At 46.6% G+C, this 17,573-nt stretch overlaps 1 protein-coding gene across 1 annotated transcript in view; it reads right to left on the bottom strand.

The window, feature by feature from the left end:
* Positions 1–17,573, bottom strand: part of LCP2 (lymphocyte cytosolic protein 2) — a 757,892-nt gene that overhangs the window by 504,803 nt on the left and 235,516 nt on the right. Inside the window, exons 4-5 of the mRNA XM_073649612.1 lie at positions 14,808–14,873; positions 6,216–6,286 (exon numbers count right to left, since the gene is read on the bottom strand). Of these exons, the coding sequence (XP_073505713.1) occupies positions 6,216–6,286; positions 14,808–14,873 (137 nt within the window). The remainder of the gene's footprint in view (positions 1–6,215; positions 6,287–14,807; positions 14,874–17,573) is intronic.

The raw sequence follows: 17,573 nt of genomic DNA, 5'->3' as shown, positions 1-17,573 counted from the left end.
CTTCGGAACCGGAATCAGGGGCTCATCTAGGGGTCTTTCTTTCCGGAGTCGGGGATGGTGGAACTCCGGTGGCCACACAAAGGGCTGCCCATCCGGGCACGTGTGCTGGGCAAACAAATCTTCACCCAGGTGCGGCACTCTAGATGTTGAGGGCGCGGTGGTGGTGGCGGCGCCCGGGTTGGCCAGGCCTTGCGACCAGGCCTGGGGTACCCTGAACGTAAAGGGCACCGTGAAGACGGCGGCGCCCGGGGTTACTTGGCCCAGCGACCAGGCCGGTGGCTCAGTGGAGGTAGAGGGCGCTGTTGGTACTGCGGCGCCCGGGGGTACTAGACCTTGCGACCAGGCCGGTGGTGTTTCCTGCTTTGCCGCGCTCAGGGTTGAGGCGCGTGACGTCACAGGGGTCGCGGCCGCGGCTTCTGCTTGAGGCCTTGTCTGGAGCGGTGACGATGCAGCGACGGGCACGGCAGGGGGAATTTCGGGCTCTGCGACGGGGAGCTGGGGCAGGTACGCGGTTTCTCGGCTCGGGGTAGTGACGTCCCCTTTACCTGCCTCCATCTGTCCAGCTCCCTTCTCGGCGCCGTCTCCGGCCTTCACTCCTCCTGCACCATCCTCAGAGGCGGTCTGTCTCCTCGTCTCGGGTGGCGTGCTTCGCTGGCGGGTTCCAGCCTGCTGGGCCATCTCTCTGCTCCATGCGGCCAGTACGTCCCGCTGCACTCGGGCCATCTTCTGAGCCAAGCCCTCCAGTGCGGTCTGTGCACGCTCCCGGTCTCGGGGGAGCTGTGCCAGGATCTCCACCAGGCCTTCTGGGGTTGTCGCTTGCAACAGGCTCCTGACCACTGGGTCGGTGCTGCCTGCCTCTCCCTCCATCTCCGGGTACGGCTTCTCCGGAGTCCTCTCCAGACTTCTTGTCTCCGGGTGCGCTCTCTCCAGACTCCTCCAGGCTGCACCCATCTTCTCTCTTTTGTTCTGTCTCCGCCCACATTGAAGGTGGTCCCAGGGCAACTTTGTGATTGTCAGTTCCAGGGGCAGTTCTCTCACGCTGATGGACATCTCCAGCATCACAGTCTCTGTTGGTGGGGGCGGTTTCCGCTTTTGGCGCCATTCCTTGACCTGGCCCACGATGGGAGGTGACCTCTTGCCACCCTCTGGCACGCCCATAATGGCGTCCGCTCTTCCAAGGCGGGAAATCTTCTGGAAATGGCGGGAATCATCTCCCAGTGGCGGGAAACTCCGTGGATGGCGGGAAAAAGCTGCAGATGGCGGGCAACCGGAGGGAAACGATCCGTGATGGCGACCCATGGCGGGGACCCTCTGGAACCGGCGGGAGACTTCTTCTTAAGGTAAATTTGAACTTCTCTTCAGGCACGCAGTACCCGGTGGTTGTGGGCACGAAATCCTGCCGACTACGCCAAAGTTGACGCGCCCCCTGGGCCAGTGCTGTTTGGGGATTACCCGGAGCCGGATCAGATGGGGGTTGTAGTCTCCGAGTGGCGGCGACCCGGTCCGTGCCCAGGGTGTCAAACTCAGTGTGTGGCAGTCGTGATAGATGTTATTGGTGTTCTTTAGTGTCGACTACGCCACCCGTTGATTTGCGGTCAAAAGGCCGCCGCTGCAGCAGGGTCCGCTGAGGCTGTTGGTATGTGTGCAGCTTTGGTAGTATAACCCCCAACGGGAGGGGTATAGCCTCAGGGGGTCAGATGTAGAGGATGGTGGTTGTGCAGGTGCAGGAGAGCTAAGCAAGAAGACTCAGAGTCGGGCTGTGCAGTTCAGGGGTTTTTACTTACGGGTGTTCTTATGGTCACTCTGGCCTGAAGCGACCACCCGAGCCGTGCTGCGTCCACCAGGTCCTGGACTCGGCCAACCCCCAAGCAATTCTGGAGCGTGGTCCTGAGCTCCTGTCTGACTTTCCCTCTCTTCTGGCCGTTCTCACCAGGGATCCACTTATGTCCGGCTCCCTCGGGTCTCTTGGTGGGTACACCTCTTCTGGGTTCCCTGACCCTATACTTGGTATGCCTTCCTAGTGGATTTAGTGAGGGTCGTGGCAGATCCTGCCCACGACCTCCGGTCTCTGGCTAAGGTGTGCTTTTCTCTCTGCCAGCTTGGGATCCGGTACCCTGGGTGCCAACCGTTCACCCTGCTGTTTGTATTCTGGGGTCTTGGGGTTCCTTCTTCTTCTCTCTGGGTCCTTCTGACTCCTCTCTCTCTCTCAGACTTGGCCTTGGAGCTGGGCCCAGCCAGAACCACAACTCCCTGTCAGCCCTTCTGGCTGAGCTTCTCTGCTCCGCTCCTCTGACTCACTCTACAAAAGACTGACCCTGTCCTAAGATGGTGCCCACCTTATATACTCCCTCTATGTGTGAGCTCAGGTGACCAGCACCCAATGAGCTCCTAGCATTACCCAGACTGCTCCCCCTATCTGCCCCTACACTACTGGGATGTTCCAACCCCCTCCCACTCCAGCCAGGGACAGACACTATCGTACCTGCACATATATTGGTGGGAGTACCGTCGATCTGTCCCCCGGAAATGGGATGTATGTAGTGTATGCAGCTATCTGAGCTCAGTTCCACACTCCATCCTTACCCGGGAGTGGAATACCACACCTCTGGCTTGAGGTGTAATACCCCTGTAGCAGCCGAGTCCTCAGGGTGCTACACATCCCTCTCAGCACATGTTCTGCTGGTCTCACTTATTGGCACCAAACTCCTTCCCACCTTGTCACTCTGATCTTTTATATCAGGGAGCTGCGTCACAGATTTAAATCTACCAGGTGCTTCTTTTTAACCCGTAGTCCTCGCAACACTTCATCTTTATTCTGGTTCTGCAGGGTTCTGTTTGGTGGCAATCTCCGCTCACAAATGATACACAATGCTGGGGGATCTCATCTTCCATTGTACACTCTCTTACAAACATATCGAGCGGAATAGGCCATTACTCCTCCGCCCTGTTTAGAAATGAAAAATAGCCACAGGAGGGCAGGACTGAGCAACTTATGCAAGCTTGGTGATCTGCTTTCAGCCCTACAATAGACACAAAGAACCCATTGCCCCATTCCTTACTGCCCTGATTATGGGGGCTCTGCATAACGCATTACAACACAAAAAAAAAGCTAAACAGAACTCTGCAGTAAAGTTGAGAGAGTAATCGGGTTTAGAAAAGGCAACATTAGTCTCTCTCCTCCATGTTCCTTCCCCTCATTGTGCTGCTTGCATGACCTGCTGCTTGTATTGTTTATGCATAATAACATAGAATCTATAGTAAAGGTAAACAGTTGATTCAGATCACTGCTTGGGCCCCTGTATAGCTTAACCAGACAAGCTGCACAAACGATATGTCAGAACCTGTTCCTCACATGCAAGCTCTCAGTTAAAATGGAATTGTACTTTCAACAAATTTTGCATAAATCAATAGTACAGGCACTTACACAAAACTTGTTATTGTATCTCACAGAAATCAGCTTCCTTTCCCACTTATCGGACACTTCTCCCCTCCCCCTACCTCCTGAACTCACCATCCATTGTGAAAAAACAGCTCAAGGCTATCTTCTTCAGAGGAGATGGTGTTATGAACTGCAACAAGTACTAAGGAAAGAAAGGGGAAAGCTGTCCCTACAGTAAGACTAAGCTGAATCCCTACGATGTAGCGGGCTGCCTGTTCCTAGTGAACAGACCCGCCTTAGTCCTATGCTAGTCTGAACGAAGACGTATAGCATAAGGGGAGGGGTCCCTAAAAGAACTAAGGACTGGGACAAAAATAGGACACCTCCTAAACAGAGAAGTTGTTGCAGAACACAAAAAGACAAACTGACTAAAGGTACAAGAGGTCCCAGAAGGACCAAGCGAACTGACAGAGAAGGGCACCGAAGCACCTGGCTAGAGAAACAGTCAAAACAACACTGAAGTCCAGCACAGCCAGAAGGGCGGAGCTGGAATATAAAGGCAGATGGTCACGTGACCGCAAAACACAAGATGGAAAAACAAACAGGAGGGTTCTCACAGATGTACTACAGGTGTTATGTAACACAGCTTGTTATCCTCTATGGAGAGGGGAGGGGGAGGAGGACTGAGCTGCAGAAATGGGAACAGACAGAAAAAACAGTGTGCAGAGCTTTGTAACAAATGTTTTACCTCACACCAGAGGTTGATTCAGATTAAAACAGCTGAGCTCTGCTGTATAATGTCTTCCATGTAGCTGCATCTTTTGTGTGAGCTTACGGGTTCCCTCAGACTGACTTATAGTCAGCATATAACTTGGACGAGTGCTATCCAATTATTCATCGGATAGCACTCGCTCCAATATTATGCTATGGAGCAGTGCCAACTAACGTTTACTTTCTTATGCCTAGTTAGCATCAGAAAAAAATCACAGCATGCTGTGATTGGCAGCGTATATTGGATGGCATGCACCCATCCGATATACGCTGCCAATCGCAGCATGCATTATACTAATTATACTACAGACTCTGCCTATGAAGGGGGGGAGCATTATACTACTGACTCTGCCTATGGGGGGGAGCATTATACTACAGCCTCTGTCTATGGGGGGTGTATTATACTATACGAAGGACTATGGGGAGTACATTATACTATATTGATGACTATCTGGTGCATTATACTATATGTAGTCTATTTATACAGTGTGGGAGATAATGTGGGGCCTTTGAATAGTGTGGGGCCATCATACAGTGTGGGAGATAATGTGGGGTCTTTGCACAGTGAGGGGGGCCATCATACAGATAATATGGGGTCTTTGTATAGTTTGGGGGCCATCATACAGTGTGGGAGATAATGTGGGTTCCTTGTACAGTGTGGGGGCCATCATAGAGTGTGGGAGATAATGTGGGTCCTTGTATAGTGTGGGGCTATCATACAGTGTTAGAGCCCTCAGCTTGGGGGCTACTAAGGGGTCAGTCTACTGTGTGGGGGTACTATACAGTGAGGGGGAATTATATCGTATATAGGAGAACATCATACTGGTTAGAGGGGAGCTCTACATGGGGGGGAGACTCAGGACTCAGGACATTGTTAAATCTTAAGTGGGCACTTATTGTTATAGGGGAACTCAGGTTATCGTGACTGTCAAAGGGGCACTATTACTTTCTAGAGGGCACAATGTGGGCACTGTTTTCTAGAACACTTGCACACGGCATTACTATATTTTAGAAGTTTGTTTTACCATCTAGAGGGCACACAGTAGGTGCAGTAATAGGACACATACGGCAGCAGAGGCTCAGTATTGGGGTATCAGCAGGATGAGAAGTTTGTGCAGGTTGGGAACAGATATGGTCAGTGCCTGATAAGTAAGGTGTCAAATGTGTCTTTGTTGTGATCTCTGCAGACCTGAGACTCTGAGTCCTGGCTGGAGAAGTTGTCATGTCAGTCTGGGCCAGATGGAAAAGACGGGAAAAGTGAACAATTTAATCAGAAAGAACATCAGCTGTAACTTACTATATATAACTGAGCTGTGATCTCTTATATGTTCTGCAGGCCTGGTATCTAGCAATATGTCACCATATGGTGGTAATAGTAGTGCTGCTCTTTGTATAGACATTATTTTCAGTAACAGCGCTGTCATCTGCTGAGGGTCTCCTACATCCACTATCTGGGTGCGCCATTATAGTCGTAATCAGGGTTACCTGGTTAGGGGCCCACTCAGAAGTTTCGCCCCCCACCCCTAGCCAAAACCCTAGCTACGCCTCTGGTGTGTGCAAAACAGTGGACTGCACTCAGATGTCATTCGACATGTCATTCGCGGACACCGACAATGGAGGAGAGGCGTCTCCTCCACACCTGAGATACGATTCTCTCATGCGAGAGGATCGGATCACAGTTGCACTGACACTAGGCTGACGTTCGCAGCAGAGTTTGAGTGTCATCAACATATCGCATCGGATGTTATATGCAAATGTGACCCGGGACTAAAAGTGAATAAAGAACAGACATTCCTCTCTCTATGTTCTCTATTGGAAAAAACACAGCTGTTGTCTCCTCCTCTAAGCTCCCAGAGGATTGTACGTTACAGAGAGAGCATGTAGAGGGGGAAACTGGTGAGAATGCAGGATATAAGTCACAAAATGGCCAGAAATGATGTTATTCCTTATATTCACATAACATATTCTGACAACCATAGTTACCCTTTAAGTAAAATGTCAGTATTGACTTTTAGGGCTGATACCACAAGTCTATACTCTGCAGAAATGGTTTAAATTCACTTACTTGCATCAAAACTTGGTGTTGGAAGAGGCACATGCAATTTTCCTGTTTGGTAACCCTTCTGTGTTTCTGACCTGTAAAGTAAAATAATAAGCATTTGTCCATGGGTGATTGAAAGGGGACCAGCTCTTCAGACAAGTTTAGTCAAATGTTTTCTAAGAGGTAGTCATTCTGTAGCATGTAATAGAAAATAGCAATTCTGTTAGACATTTTTGAATAAATTGACAACTGCGTGTTACTATTCTCATTATTAATTGGAATGTACGGTCATTATTGATTAGACACTGTCACACTGTGCAAAGACAGGCTTTTGACAAACAAAATGTTAAAGGGAACCTGTCAGCAGGATTTCCTAAATAAACTTAGGCATTGTCATGTTGGGGCTGTTACACTGATTAAAATGAAACCAGTGGTGAAGAAATCAGTCTTGTGGTTCTTATGTAATCAGTGTTTGCAGTTTTGAGTCAATGAGATTCTCGTGCTCCGGGGCGAGACTGAAGGCAGGTGAGAACCCAGCTTATAATGATGGAAAAAGGGGAGGGAGCCTTACAACTAAGGAAAGGGAGAGTGGAGACCCCTAAACAGATCTAACGACAAACACTGACTCCCCTATAGACCCTAAATAGGTTCCACACCTATCGCCGAGCAGGAAACCTGGCCCTAGCTGATCCTAAGGCTAGGCCCTAGGTAGGGAGAGGGAGGGGAGAGCACTAAGTCAGCCCCACTACAAACTAAAGTACACACAATGGAAACAAACAGGGGAATATGCTTAGCTCTAAGATGACACCGGAGAAAGCACAGAAACAATCCATGAAGGAACTCCAAGGTAATTCTAGCCGACTAATAGAAACCCAGGCCTGAATAGGTATAACACAGTAACTCTGTAAGGGTCTGAGTGTATTTAAGGACACAGCAAGGAAGTGCTGATTAACAGCAGAAAGGTGAGGATACCTCAGGTTCCTAAAGGAAAAGATATAATCCACAAGCAAGGTGAGGATCACTGCTGGGTCCTAAAGAGAGAGGAATCATAAAAGGATCAGGGAGATGTAATGACTGATTTTCAATCCTTACACACACGTGACAGTACCCCCCCTTCTACGAGTGGTCTCCGGACTCTCAGGACCAACCTAGGGGCATTCACCTCCGATGCTGAAACCCACATCATTTGCTCTGGACCGTAACCCCTCCAGATCACTAAGTACTGAAAGGAAAGACGCTGAAGACGAGAATCCACAGTGTTCGATATTTGGAACTCTAAATTGCCATCAACCATGATTGGCGGTGGCAGCAAGGGAGAGGACTTAAGAGGTACCACATACTTTTCGATCAGAGACCTGTGAAACACATTGTGGATCCTAAGAGCCTGAAGTAACGCCAGACGAAACGCTGCTGTGTTAATGATGGCGGTTATTTTATAGGGATCAATAAATCTAGGTCCTAGCTTCCAGGAAGGAACCTTCAACTTGATATTCCTGGTAGGCAACCACATAAAGTCATTCACACTTAAGTCCGCACCTGGCGAGTGTTTTTGGTCAGCCATACATTGTAACTGTCTCCCATGAGTTTCAAATTATTCTGAACCCCCTGCTGCAAAGAAGAGAGTGACGAAGCAAAACGCTTCTCCTCCTGAACTCCCAAAACTCCTCCACCACTAAAGGCACCAAACTGCGGATGAACACCATATGTACCAAAGAAAGGTGACCTGCCAGTAGACTCTTGGTGACGATTGGCCAACGGTAAGTAAGATACCCAATCCTCCTGGTTCTCGGAGACAAAATACCAGAGGCAAGTCTCCAAATTTTGATTTATGCGTTCAGTTTGTCCTTTTGACTGAGGATGGAAGGCAGAAGAAAAAGATAACTGTCGAGTACAAAAATCTTTCCAGAATTTAGAAATGAAATGGGTCCCCAAAACGGACACCACATCAGAAGGAACCCCGTGAAGGTTCACGATCTCATTAATGAATACCTGAGCCAGTCTTGGCATTCGGAAATGCCAGTAATGCTACGAAATATACCATGTTACTGAACCTGTCCACAACCACCAAAACCACAGTCTTGCCTGCAGATACCAGTAGGTCAGTAATAAAATTCATGGACAAGTGTTTCCATGGTCTACTAGGAATAGGCAGTGGCAGAAGAGAACCAGACAGACGAGTATGCAATACTTTGGAACGTGCGCAAATACTGCAAGCAGACACATGGTCAACCACATCCTGATGTAACCCTGGGCACCAAAAATGACAGTAAAGGAGGTCCACAGTTGTCTTACTACCTGGATGACCAACAAGCAGAGTTGTGATGTTCACTAATTACTTTACGGCGCAGATTAGATGGCACAAACAACCTCCCTGAAGAACACGAACAAAGGAGTCCTCCTGAACCTCCAACACCTGCCCTTCCAGGTCAGGGTACATGGCCAAAATGACCAGCCCCTTCTGCAAAATAGGGACAGGGTTCTCATGGTCACTACCACTAGGGAAGCTCCAGGACAATGCATCAGCCTTGATGTTTTTAACCCCTGGACGGAAATTGACAACAAAATTGAACCTAGTTAAAAACAAAGATGATCTAGCTAGCCTAGGGTTGAGACGCTTAGCAGACTGGAGATATGACAGGTTCTTATGGTCCATGATAACAGTAACAGGATGGACTGCCCCCTTCAACCAATGTCGCCATTAAGCGAAAGCCAATTTAATCGCCAAAAGCTTCCTATTACTCAAGTCATAATTTCTCTCGGCCGAAGACAGGTTCTTGGAAAAGAAAGTGCATGGATGCCATTTACCAGTGGACAGACCCTGAGATAACACAGCCCCAACCCCCATTTCTAACGCATCAACTTCAACCTTGAAAGGTTAGAAACATTGGGTTGACGGAGTATAGGTGCCGTGGCAAAACATCTATTTAAACAGGGGAATACACTTAGCTCCAAGATGACACAGCAACAATCAACGAAGGAATTCCAAGGTAATTCTAGCCGACTACTAGAATCCCAGGTCTGAATAGGTATAACACGCTATCACCAGCAACTCTCTCAGGATCTGAGTGTGTTTAAGGACACAGCAAGGAAGTGCTGATTAACAGCAGAAAGGTGAGGATACCTTAGGGTCCTAAAGGGAAAGGTGTAATCCCCAAGCAAGGTGAGGATCACCGCTGGGTCCTAAAGAGAGAGAAATCATAAAAGGACCAGGAAGATGCTTTGACTGTCTGTCAATCCTGACACACCCTTGACAGCAGGGTCATATCTTGGTGCTCTAGGCCACATCAGCAATAAAAGACCTGCCCACAGGCATCTCTGTTATAGAGATAGATAGAGAGACAGACAATCTGTCTCTCTCTTATACATCAACCGCTCATACCTACACAGCCACCTCCAAAGACGGTGTCACAGCAGCACAGAATTTATCAGTGACCCCTGCTACAGCAGCATAGAGAATGTCAGCGACTCCACCACAGCAGCACACAGTATGTCGGCGACTCCGCCACAGCAGCACAAAGTATATCAGCGACTCCGCCACTCCAGCACAGAGTATGTCAGCGACTCCACCACTGCAGCACAGAGTATGTGAGCGACTCCACCACAGCGGCACAGAGTATGTCAGTGACTCCACCACAGCATCTGTCTGTCTGTCTCTCTCTGTATCCCTCTCTGTCTGTGTATCCCTCTTTCTGTGTATCCCTCTCTCTCTGTATCTCTCACTCTCTCTCTGTATATCTCTCTCTCTGTGTATCTCTCTTTGTCTGTCTGTCTCAGACATGGGTCACTGACACATTCTGTGCTGCTGTGATGGAGTTGCTGGAGGGGGCTGTGTATGTATTAGTGGTTAATGTATAAGACAGAGAGAGATTGTCTGTCAGTTTCTGTCTCTGTGTCTGTCTCTGTGATGAGGAACATACTTGTGTTTCAGGGCCTGTGGGCAGGTCTATTCTTGCTGATCTGGCCTAGAGCACCAGGATAAGATCCTGGCTACAGTCCCGCCCCAGAGCACGAGCATATCATTAACTCAAAATTGCAAACACTGATTCACTGATTACACAAGATGGATTTCTTCACCTCAGGTATCATTTTAATCAGTGCAGCAGCCCCAACATGACACTGCCTGTAGTTTACTTAGCAAAATCCTGCTGACGGGTTCCCTTTAACACCATGTTCTTAATTCATACACTTTAACAGGAATAACAGGAATGGCACAATATGAACCATTTTAATTAATTTTGAGACTTCTGATGACCGGCTTTTCTAGTCACCTGACCACTGCATCCAATCACAGACTACATTGATGATGTGACTTCAGAATAGAGTAATTCATAAAATAGCAAAAAAAACTTTTAATGACATAGTTAAAAGAACATTGAATAAAAGAAAACACAATGACCACCAATAATTTTGACAATATAAAATGCTCAAAATAAACCAGTGCTCATATAAAAAATTTGATCTCACCACTCTGTCATGATGAAACACTATTGTCCAGGCAGGATTGCAGGAGCAAGATGCAAAAGGGATCATTTTTATAATACCCTGTCATGCCCCATATATTGCTCCTGCCCTGACAGGGCAGTATTCATGTGTAGTACTGCCTCAATGGTACCCCAAAAATGAATGTAGCCCTGTATTATAGAAATGATCCCTGTTACATCTTGCTCTTGCAATCTTGCCCTGGACGATAGTGTTTCATCATGACACAGCAGTGAAATCAAATCTTTTCATATGAGCACTGGTTTATTTGAGCACTTGCACTTTATCTTGTCAAAATTATTGGTGGTCGTTGTGTGTTGCTTTTATTCTAGGTTCTTTTAACTATATCATTAAAAGTTATATTTTATGCTATTATATGAATTTCTCTCCCTGCTGATATTGTATATTATCTATTGAGCATTTTTTGTAGGTCAGTCACATTGTATCAGACCCCTGCTGTTTTTCTGCGACTTCAGAATAGAGAAGACACTGATTCTAGAGTCAGCTTTGATCTACAGAGCGGCATGCTCTGGAGCTTCAGAAACACTGAAAGATGAGTATGCGTCCATCTGTCATTTTCAAACAATATATGCCTAAAAATGTGCGTTTTTTGTGGATTTTTTACGTTTGAACAGTAAATGTGCTACAATATCATAAGCCAAATTTGTGCAACACACCCAATGCTCCCGCAAATGGGAATGATTGGAATTCCATGGTCCATTCAATTTACCGTGTTTTACCCTGCTCAGTAGAATGACATAGGTGCCAGAAGTCAGACATCCACTGAGCTACATAGATTGTCAATATTGTAATCCAGGAAATCCCATTTAATTGCTTCAATATGTGGCATACTCTGAGCCTTTACCCGCTTCTTGTTGAAGCCAATTTTGGCTATTAGGGCTCATTTAGACATTAGTTTTTCTTATATGAGTTCTGTCCATGATATTCATGGATAGAACTTGTACCTATTGTAGTTTATGTAGCTGTTCACATGACTTTGTATCCTTAGCAATGACAAGCGACGTCACTTGTGGGGTGGAGCTGGTCTCTGCTAGCCAGGTTTTCAGCTTACAATGTGCACTGACAGTGCATTCTCTTGTCGACCTGTCATCGGAGTCAGTGAAGGAGCGAACAGTCACTGTGCACTGACAAGAAAATTGCACAGTGACCTGCTCCAAATGAGCATAAGCTGGAATTAACAAATGACACATGCTCGGTAGAGGAGGGACTAGCCCAGCCTCTGAAATGGACTTCACGTTTTGCTTCAAGGTGGGTGCATAAGCTGCAGCAGTGACCATAGCCTCTGCCCCCCTATGATGACTTGCTTGAGAATCCCAGCATGGCGACTCTCAAATGAAGCTTCATCTAAAAGGAAGCAGGTAAAAAAATAGATAGCATAATGAGTAGTGATGAGCGAGAGTGCTCACTGCTGCTCGGTTCGAGATGATTGGCGCTCAGCGAGTACTTCCAGGATGCTTGGGCGGGAGCTCGAGTCCCCGCCCCACGTTTGGCGCTCTTTAGGCAGTGAGTTAAAATGCAAGGATTTCCTGCCACGCACTGTAATGCCGTGGCCATGTTGGTTATGACATTACAGTGATTGGCTGGCTGCATAGCGTCATCGGGTCTATATCAGACCCTATGTTCGTCACAGTCTACCCTTCAGACAGGCCGAGTAGGGAGAGGTGCTGCTGAGCTAGGGAGAGAATTGGCAGTTTATTAGTTAGGTATTCAAGAGCAATATACACCTGAACTAACAGTCCTTCTAAGGCTAATCCAGCTGCATATATTGTGTTTAAGGACACAGCAAGGAAGTGCTGATTAACAGCAGAAAGGTGAGGATTCCTGGTGATAGAAGGAATTAGGCAGGCAGTTTTTGGAGAGTGTATAGAGCAGAATAGGGTCCATTGCACGTTCTGTCTACTGCTGTTACTGATATCCACAGCCCTAAATATCTGGGCTATTTTTTTTTTTTTTTTGCTCTTAATCCTGATTATTTGCTTAAAAAGCAATATAGTACACCATTTTCACTGCTCCTTTTGCTTATTAGCTGAATACAGCCAGATTTGGTTGATTTTATTGCATTGCTGTATTGTGGAAGTAGAGAACCTTGTTCATCATCAGACGTGATCCGATATTACTGCCTTAATAATCATGACACTTTTGGAGCATGACAAATATTACACTCCAGTTAAAATGGGCAAGGCACTTGGCAAGGGATGGGGAAGTGGACGTGATGCTGATGGTGCACGCACAGGCAGAGGCCGTGGGCAAGCTGAAATTGTGCCTGCTGAAGGAGCGCAACAAGCATCCACATATAGTCGCCTACCTTCCTGTCCCACTTTGTAGGGGGCCATAGAACACCATTATAGAAGCCAGAGCAGTGTGAAAAGGTTGTTGGTTGGATTACAAATTATGATTCCAGTCAGTTTGCCACCACCACCACCCTTTCTTCCACACGGTCCAGTCTCATTAGCCATGAGTCTGGACCACACATTTCTCACCCTGATCCTCCTTCCTCCCACCATGCCGAATGCCCGGAGACAAGAGATCCCACACTTGGACACTCCAAAGAGTTGTTCACTTTCCCATTTATAGATTCGGGCCTCTCACTCGGTCCGCTTCAAGTGGGGAAAGAGGAGATCGCATGTAGCAATGCCCAAATATTTGAGCAGCCACGGTCACATGAAGGTGACAGTGGGAAAGGGAAATTACTGTCACGAGAGGTGGATGATGATGATGAGACACAATTGCCAGCAAGTCAGGAGGAGGCCCAGGGTGCGTACGTGGAAGACGAGGTGGTAGACGTTGATGGCACCAACCCAACCTGGCAAGGTGACATGCATAGTGAGGACAGATGCACAGAGGGGAATGCAGCTATACTTTTTTGAGATGTGTTGCTGCAATCAATTTCTGATTGAATTAATTTTTTTCAAATGAAATGGAAAAATGTCTAACTTTCAATTTATGATTTTGGTACTATGTTCTATTGTTAATAAAATGTTACTATAAGTGATTTCCAAATCCTTGCATCATTGTATTCTTTACAATTTACACCATTGTCCTAACTTTTTTGGAATCAGAGTTGTAGTTAAATGCTTCGCCTTTTGTGGTTGAGGCAAATAGAGCTCAACCACAACCGCAAATATAGCTCTATATCCCGTGCCATCTCTGCAACTTTGAGGGGTTGTCCGGTCCAAATCGATAAGTCTGCAGTTACTCTGTGTGAGCATGGGTTATATATACTCCCAGCCAGGGCCCATCTAGTGTACTTGTATAGAGCGAGGCCGCGCTCCATCTAGAGACGCGGTCGTCCAGTGAGCATGCCCGACTAGAGGGAGTGGCATCATTCCATACAAGTATATGCAAGTGAGGCCGCTACCACTAGCTGGAAGTTTGTATAATGCATATACATCCTCTGGTAACGGGTCAGAAACTGGCAAATTCCGCAACACACAGTGTGTGCGCTGGGGGGGATTCATAAGTCTGCAGACACACAGATGGAATGCAGACTTATCGATTTGGACCGGACAAGCCCTTTAGCTGTACTTAAACGCTTAAAAACATCAATGTAAAATTATGTTGTGGAATAACAGAATGTAAAGGGTAATTCATACAACTGATATGTAGTTTAGTGTAGAAAGGTTACTGACAAAAAGCCAATGTTAGTCAAGAAGCTTTAAACATGACTATATTTATTCTGGATGGATTTCATTATAAATAATCTGAATTTCTAAATATGGCATATTTTAGTAAATCATCAGCAATGAAAGTTTGGTAATTAATTTGATATTGCTTTCTTTTTTTTTTCAGAGGCCGTTTTACAAAATCAGAAGTGCGGTTGCACTGGAGGTTGCAAATTTCTTACAAATTGATAATCAATTGTCATTTTGTCAAACAGTATGGCTTGCAATTTTTGATGGCACAAAACAGTAACTGCGCCATTGGAAGTTGGAATAGAAAAGGAATAATTAAAGGCTATTATAATTGTAGATAAATTATATTTTCAAGGGTATTCTTATAGAAATATAATAATTGTTAAGAATTGGTAAATCATATTTTACAGAGGCAGGGTTTTTTTTTCTTAACTTTCAGAAATAAAACTAGACTTTTGTTAGAACCCAAAAAAAAAAATCATACCTTAATGGGAAAAATCCTTTCTTCTCTTCTTTTTTATTGATTTCTTGTTGAATTCTTATTAGCATTCTAAAAGAAAGGTATGTAATTATTAGTTATGTGCACATTTACATTAATTTATTCATTGGCTTTTTAAGTTGATATTAAAAATGTTATATGTTTCAAACTTTAAATGTATTTAAAGTTGTGTTTTTATTTGTGTATGCTGTGTTTTTATTTACCGAAGAAGCTGACAAGAAACGTGTATTGGGTTTTGTACATCACCCCCACAGGTTGTCCCAACTTCTTGCTGGTATACATTTCCTTGTCATTCCGAGAGGTCTTTGCACTTGCACTTTTACTGTCTGGCTTTTTTTCTACTATTTTGGTACATCATTTCAATGTATTTATTCCTCGGCTGGTTCTTATAGGGTGATTCCTCAATATTGCTGCCACATTTTGGCATGTGTGAACAGTTGGAACTATATAGAGATATATATTTATTTATGTTATTATTAGTGTTGATCGAGCACTAAAATGCTCGGGTGCTCGAAGCTCGGGCCAAGCTCGCCGTGATACTCGGGTGCTCGACCCGAGCAACGAGCCCAATGTTAGTCTATGGGAGACCCGAGCATTTTTGCGGTGGCACCCCCGGCAATCTTTTAAAAGCCTAACAAGTGCCCAAAACGATAGTGACAGTGCTCAAATGACATGGGGACAGCATGGGGATCGCCCCAGGAAGCATTTCTGACCCCCAGGTCACTGCTGTCAACAACATCTTCAGAGGTATTAAGCCACTTTTACGGGCTCACAATAAAACGTTCAAAAACTAAACTGAAACTGTTTTCCTGTGAAATATGTTAAGGAATTTCTTTTCCAGCGTAAAGACTTGTGTATAAGGTAAAATAAATAACCAAAAACAAAAATACTCCTCCACACCTTGGGCTATGTTCACAAGTAGCATTTTTTATGCGTTTTCGCACTTTTGTATTGCTTTCAACTGTGACAAATGCATTCACTGGGAAATGTCATTTTAACATTTTACAACCTTATCTGGCCATGTGCTGTGTGACACATGCATAAAGTGCTGAAAAGACAAGGGAACAGCATGGGGAAGACCCCTGGAAGCATCTCTGACTCCCAGGTCACTGTCTAAAAGTGTGCCCATCATAAGTGATCCTTGCCGCATCAGAAGATGCAGACTTGCAACTATGCCCGTGCAAGTTCTAGTCCCAGGGCAGTGTTCAATTCTACCTCCCCCATTCCTTGCAATACAAGCGCAAGTATGCAGCCTGCGACCCACCCGCCCCCAGGCTGCAATACTATACTGCTTGCTTGCACTTGAAATTGGGCCTTTTAGGCATGTGGAGGCGGAATCTGGCTACCACGCCATGGCTGCGTCGGCGGCCTGGTATCCATACTCAGTCCCCAGCCACCCGGTGGCCGGATGTCACCGCTTGCTCCCCAGCCTCCAGGGGGCGGCTGGGTGTTCATACTCGGTCCCCAGCCACCCCTATTTGTCCCGGTAACCTTTCCCACACTTTTCTTAGCCTGGCCTGCTTTAGGGCAGCATTGGCCGAGCCCACCAGACAATCAGACTCCTCCGGTGGTCCCTGGCTTCTCCATCAGGGGAGTTGAGAATGCCAAGGTGAGGAGTATGGCCTGGTCTCTCGCGATTGGACGGGTGCCAGTCAGATGTATCAACGTTTTAGATGAGGCTGTTACAATTCCTGCTGGGACCATTCTGGCTGAATTGTTCGTGCCAGCAGGGAAGGTGCCTGATAAGACAGTGTTTGAACTTCGCCCAGATGAACAGTCTTCTTGGACATTCGCGGTTGAAGTAGGCCAGACCGAATCTCCTAACGAAGAATGGAATGGTCGTGTGATCATGGACCAGATGGGAGTGGATCGGGAGAAACTGACCCCCGTGCAGTTGGAGCAGCTGGAGAAGGTCATGTGGGAACATCAAGAGACCTTTTCGCGACATGCGGAGGATTTCGGTTGTTCCCGGACGATTGAGCATGAGATTCCCACAGGGGATACTCCTCCTATTAGGGAACGTTATCGTCAAATTCCCCCAATGCTCTATCAAGAGGTGAAGCGCATGGTGGCCAGTATGCTTGACAACCAGTGATCCGAGAAAGCCAGGGCGGCCCCTGTGGTCTTGGTGCGGAAGAAGGATGGGACCCTTCGGTTTTGTGTGGACTATCGCAAATTGAATGCTCACACGGTGAGGGACGCATATCCATTACCTCGCATAGAAGAGTCTCTGTCGGCATTGGGTCGGGCCAAATATTTCTCGACGTTGGATTTAGCAAGTGGCTATTGGCAGGTACCAATGGCCGAAAAAGACCGAGCCAAGACGGCGTTTGTCCTACCAATGGGGCTCTTTGAATTTAACAGGATGCCCTTCGGGCTCACTAATGCCCCGGAAACTTTTCAGCGCCTGATGGAACATTGCTTAGGTGATCTGAATTTTGAATCAGTCCTGATATACCTAGATGACATTGTGGTGTTCGGGGCCTCATTTGAAGACCATATTGAGAAGTTACGTCAAGTTCTCCGGCGGCTCAGTTGTTATGGCCTAAAAATAAAACCAAAGAAGTGCCAACTGTTACAGAGTCAGATTGAGTATCTAGGCCACGTGTTGACTCCGGACGGGGTTCTGCCCGCGACCAGTAAGGTCATGGCTGTGCAGGAATGGCCACCCCCTCGTACCCTGCGAGAGGTTCGGGCCTTCTTAGGTTTAGCGGGGTACTATCGGCGATTTGTACCTAAGTTTTCTCAAGT

The sequence above is a fragment of the Phyllobates terribilis genome, unplaced genomic scaffold (genome assembly GCF_046119375.1).
Source record: "Phyllobates terribilis strain yellow unplaced genomic scaffold, ASM4611937v1 Scaffold_10__3_contigs__length_209671492, whole genome shotgun sequence".
In the NCBI taxonomy this organism is placed as follows: Eukaryota; Metazoa; Chordata; class Amphibia; order Anura; family Dendrobatidae; genus Phyllobates; species Phyllobates terribilis.
The sequence above is the reverse complement of the archived record's forward strand: the minus strand, read 5'-3'. Positions and strand labels throughout refer to the sequence as shown.